This window comes from Myotis davidii, unplaced genomic scaffold, assembly GCF_000327345.1.
Source record: "Myotis davidii unplaced genomic scaffold, ASM32734v1 scaffold378, whole genome shotgun sequence".
NCBI lineage: Eukaryota > Metazoa > Chordata > Mammalia > Chiroptera > Vespertilionidae > Myotis > Myotis davidii.
In genome coordinates, this window is record NW_006290631.1 from 1,566,442 (window position 1) to 1,571,440 (window position 4,999).

Here is a 4,999-nt window from a genome sequence, read left to right on the forward strand (position 1 = left end):
TTAAAATCAAATAAATGATTGTTTTACCTTTTATTTGGTGTGTGGAAGGTGTGCGGAAGAGGGGGTAGTCTTATACGGCGAGTATATGACAAACTCTGTATTTTGAGTGGAAATGTTAGGGGGTCGTCTTATACGCCCAGTCGTCTTATACGCCGGCAAATAAGCCGGTACTTATACAGCCGGTACTCTGCTTCTAAAGTATGGTCTTTCTGAGGATTCAACTGACTGCCCATGTTCAGTTAGTTTTATCCACTCTGGCTGGTGGGAACTCGAGTATCCCTCAGCCTTTTGGGACTTCCAAAAATCTCTGTGCAGGTTTCAGTTCCTGGGTAGTTGTTTAACCGCCACACCTTGTGGGGGGTTTTCTCTGTACTATACAGCTTAGTATTTAGCCAAACACTAAGGAAGAGCCTTTGGCAGATTTCTGGACCTTTCTCTTGTATTTCTCTCCCATCCAATAATCTGCCCTGCAAATTCCAGCTGCCGCAGCAGCCTCAATTTCATACATCTGTCTTATCAGCTCAGCACAATATTATTGAGTGTACTATTTGGGTCCCATTATTCTGAACTACAGTCTGGAATGTTCCTCTAGGCAGAAACTCACCATATATAGGTCGCTCTTCTTTTAGGGTCAGAATCTTGCACTTCAGATGTTGTACAACATCTGAAAACAGTTGTTTCATATATGTTGTCCAGTTTCTTAGTTGTTTACAACAAGAGAGTTATTCAGTACCAGGTAGTTCATCATTGTCAGAGGCAGAAATCTTATAATGTTATATTTAAGGTTATTCTTTTTGAGAAATAAAAATATAAAGCTATAAAATTAAACCATAGACTCTATTATATTAAAGAAATAATCTAATCCAACAGTTAATTGAAAGATGAGGAAATTGAGATAAAACAGGCTCATGTGACTTGTAATAAATTATACTGAGTTACTCATAGAGTCATTTCATAACCCAGATTTTCTAAATGTTTGTCTACTGTTTTCCCCACTATAGTAATCTTTTGAAAATTTCTTCCATGTTTGAAATATAATTTTAACTTGTCAATTTTTTTATACTTTAGAACCCTTATAAACATTCTTCTCACTTAATTTTTGTTCTATCAATAGTATTGTTAATCCTACTATTAATATAAGCATAAAAAAAGAATCCTTACAAGTGTGTTTTAGAATGATTGACATTCTGTGCAACTATATAATTCCATGTAAGACCTAGCAAAGGAGATACTTGGTTGTTTTAATATAATTGGAGTCTCTGTTTTATTTTTTTCAGTTTGTTCTCCTTGCTGTCTAAAAAACACAACAAAGTTCTGGAACAAGCTACACAGTCCTTGAGAGGCTCGCTAAGTTCCAATGATGTTCCTCTACCAGATTATGTAAGTAGTTACCTTTACTTTGTCAATAAAAAGCTTTCCTTTCATTGCTAAATGTATAAATAACAGGACCTCTCTCTTCTCAAGATCTGCCTGTGAAATCTCGAATATACAAATAAAGGAGCGGCATCTTAAGTCAAGGGAAACAATTTAATGATTACTAACAAACGGTTGAGGAAAGTCAACCTAAACCAATGGTTTTTCATAATTAGAACTCTTATTACCTTAATCAAGAAACCCTCTCAAATGAATTACAGAAAATAAAAGGAGGGTTTTTATAGGAAGTATGCAAAGGTTTCTCACTAAACATGGATGTCATAGAGAACGGGAACCTGAAAAGCTGTTGGATTCAAGAATATACTGTCTTTCTGCGGTCATTTCGTTTCTGTTCTCTGCTGCTTTTTGCTTCAACTTTTATTCTTCTGCTCACTCCAGGCTAGTTCTCCATTTGCTGACTGAAATAGCAACCCCAACCCTTCCTCTTCTGCCGGAGACCAATTCCAGCTTGTCATAATTTCAAGAGTTTCATCAAAAGGTTGATGAGACTTGGGGACTCAACGGAGTTGAGTCACACATGTAGTCACCCGTTGGGAATGGCTAAAGGCATTTCCCCAAACCTGAATAGGAAACTGATTGCTGCTGCCAGACAGCTAAAAGGCATCTTAATCTACGTGTTATTGCCTCCTACTGGCCAAACACCTGAACAGCCGTAGGCTATTCCCCCATTCTGACAATGGACTCTGTACCACACCCTGGCCCTTTGAAGTGTGTATCTCTGCCTCGCCTCAGGACAAGTTGTGTTAATAAAAAGTATGGGGTCCTGGGGACGGAGAGAACCTAAGACCTTTAGGACCTTAGATCTTAGCTCCTTTAGCTAAGCTCCTCTGACCCCCAGTGCCTTTCAAAATTATATCTTGTCTCCGGACTCTTTATAGTCTCTGGATTCCTATGTCATCCACGCACAGCCCCTTCTCCAGATTCCTGAGCCCTTCTTGATGCGGACAAGAACCCCGGCACTCTTCCACCTCTTGAGCCATAACATGTCTTTGTGTGTGTCCACTGACCAGAGTCTTCAAAGTCCTGGGAAAAAGACTCTAATTGGCTCTGCCCAGGTCAAGTGCTGCTCTGGTCCTGTCAGCCATGTCAGCAGAGAACAGCAGGAACATCTGCCTTGGTTCTTCCACTTCAAAGATGAAGAACATGATACCACCTGACCTTGTCCTTAAGGGCGAGGATGGAATCGTTGTATAGTAATAGGAAGGAGAATTCATTATGAGTTCACAGATAGGGCAGTGCCACTACCTGTGACGTTTTTTGTATTTTGGAACATGGCGTAGTGGAGGATGCTAAAAATTATCTTGTCATACACCACAGAAGTAGTTCATCAAGCTCTATCTAATAGGACCTCTCTGAATCCCCAGACGACAACCTAATGGGTTGAATTTTTAGATTCTGATTTTGAAGTGGCGATGCATACCAGAAAGCCAGAGGGTTGTTTTGCTTGTTTCCTGTGGTTTGTTTCATTTCTAAATGGTTGTGCTGATAGGAGACTGTGGGAACAGCACCCAGTCCGGATAGCAGTCGCTGATAAACAGAGATAGCTGTGTGCAGCCACAGCCTGACTGGGGCTATTTTTCTTCTCATTTATTTATTTATTGTGTGTGTGCGTGTATGTGTGTATGTGATAGGATCTGTCATCCCAGTAAGGTATTAAGATTATAATTCCAAAGTACTTCTCTCTCACACACAAAACATTTATCTTTTAAGATTTTCCTGTTAGTTGAATATTCTCAACTTTTAAAAAATTAGTATAATAGCTCACTTACTTCTATCCTTGCCGTGACTTGTTATAAGAAAACTGTTTCTTCTTAATGGCTGCTTGGAAGCCCATAAAGGTCAGAGTGGCAGTGGGATTGTGTTTATTAGGAGTTTGAATTTGGTTCATCTATAAATGTTTTGTACAATTATCATTTGATTTACGTAGTATTTCTCTGTTGTTATTCCACACACAAAAAAATGTATACACTCTTGAGATTGCCCTAGCAGCATTCTCCTCGAATAAGAATCCATAAAATGATATTTCTTTGAGAAAATGGGTTATATTTCATAGTATTTGCCAATTATGGAGGTGATGGTACAACGAAGGGATGTTGAACTCTAACAGACATATGAATTCTCCTATTGAACATCACAGTTTTTAAAGTCACTGACTATTTTCTTCTTGCATGAAATTTTCACTAAGTAAACATGAATTTCTTAAAGCATCTGCTTCCTGGAAATACTGGGAAAATTCCATTTGGAATCTGTCATTAACAATCCTAATTTTAATATGAACTTGAATTTGCTGCCTTTCCTCCGAGTTAATTAAAGAGGGTGGGTACCGCTGATTCAGTACTAGTGATGATAGCTGAGTCACTCCTCCTGCCACTGATCTGAAGGTGATTGAAGAAAACAGCAACCTTAAAAGTAAGCGCTGCCGTATGTGTTCTTTTGTGATAACTCAGTGTGTGTTTTTATTCACCATTCCCATTGCTCAAACACTATGAATAAGTGTTTTACACCTTTGAAACCATGTTTTCATTGTCAGTCTCTTTTAAATTGGTCATTACCTGGGAGATAAAACATGTTCCTCCCTCTTCTTCCCCAGAAATTTTACTTAAGTGTCTTTGCCAACCAACAACCGCATAAAATTCTGTGTCCTGGTGATAAAATGGAAAAATGAAAGGGTCTAAAGCAGCCGTGGGTCCCCTGATGTATACTTTCTACACCAGGATTGGATAAACTATATTAGCACAGATTTTGAATAAGTGCTTAAAACAAGGATGTGTTTTTCTTCTCACTGTAGTACATAGAGTACTTTGAGTCTACCTAGAGGTTTCTGAGTTTATTAAGAAAATGTTTATTCTCATTATACTGTATAATTCACAAGCCAATTGAGTAACAACATAGAAAGCAAATAACAGTTACAAAAACATTAGTATTATTACTCTAGTACAACCATGTTTGTGTGAATGTGTCAGGGGAAACCTCAAGCCTTCCACCAAGTTGTAGATAAGAAGGAAATGCCCTGGCTGCTTAAGGGAAACACTAATTGCACTCAGGTCCTCTGTGGGGCGAGAGAGTGCCCACTGCAGAGAGTGATGGCTGGCTCTGCAGGCTCGATGGGGCAGTGAAGGTGTTTAGGAAGCAAGTGAAGTTCAGTTGACTTGGCTAAGCTTCAGTGTCTTTATATCAGGGTTTCATAAAATTTAATTCAGTGACTAAAGGGACAGAGGATTGTTAAAGAAGACTCTTTCAACATTTTTTTTCAAAACTCGAGTCATATACAATAGAACCTCAATATCTACACTAATAAAAGAGAAACATGGTAATTGGCGTACAACCGCTACGCTTTTCATTGGCTAATCAGCGAGATATGCAAATTAACTGTCAGCCAAGATGGCGGCCGGCAGCCAGGCAGCTTGAAACTAACATGAGGCTTGCTTGCCTCAGTGACAGAGGATTCCAACATTCCCCGCCTGCGGCTGCAGGCCTCTGAGCCAGCAGTTTCAGAAACTATGTAACAAATACTGCCAGACTTCAGCCAGCAGGATCGCAACATTGTATGCACAGGCCAGAAAAC

General features: G+C 39.2%; 1 protein-coding gene across 1 annotated transcript in view; it reads left to right on the plus strand.

Moving 5' to 3' along the window:
- Positions 1-4,999, plus strand: part of DYM (dymeclin) — a 241,462-nt gene that overhangs the window by 169,158 nt on the left and 67,305 nt on the right. The window contains exon 16 of the mRNA XM_006763643.2: positions 1,278-1,380. Coding sequence (XP_006763706.1) covers positions 1,278-1,380 — 103 coding nt within the window. The remainder of the gene's footprint in view (positions 1-1,277; positions 1,381-4,999) is intronic.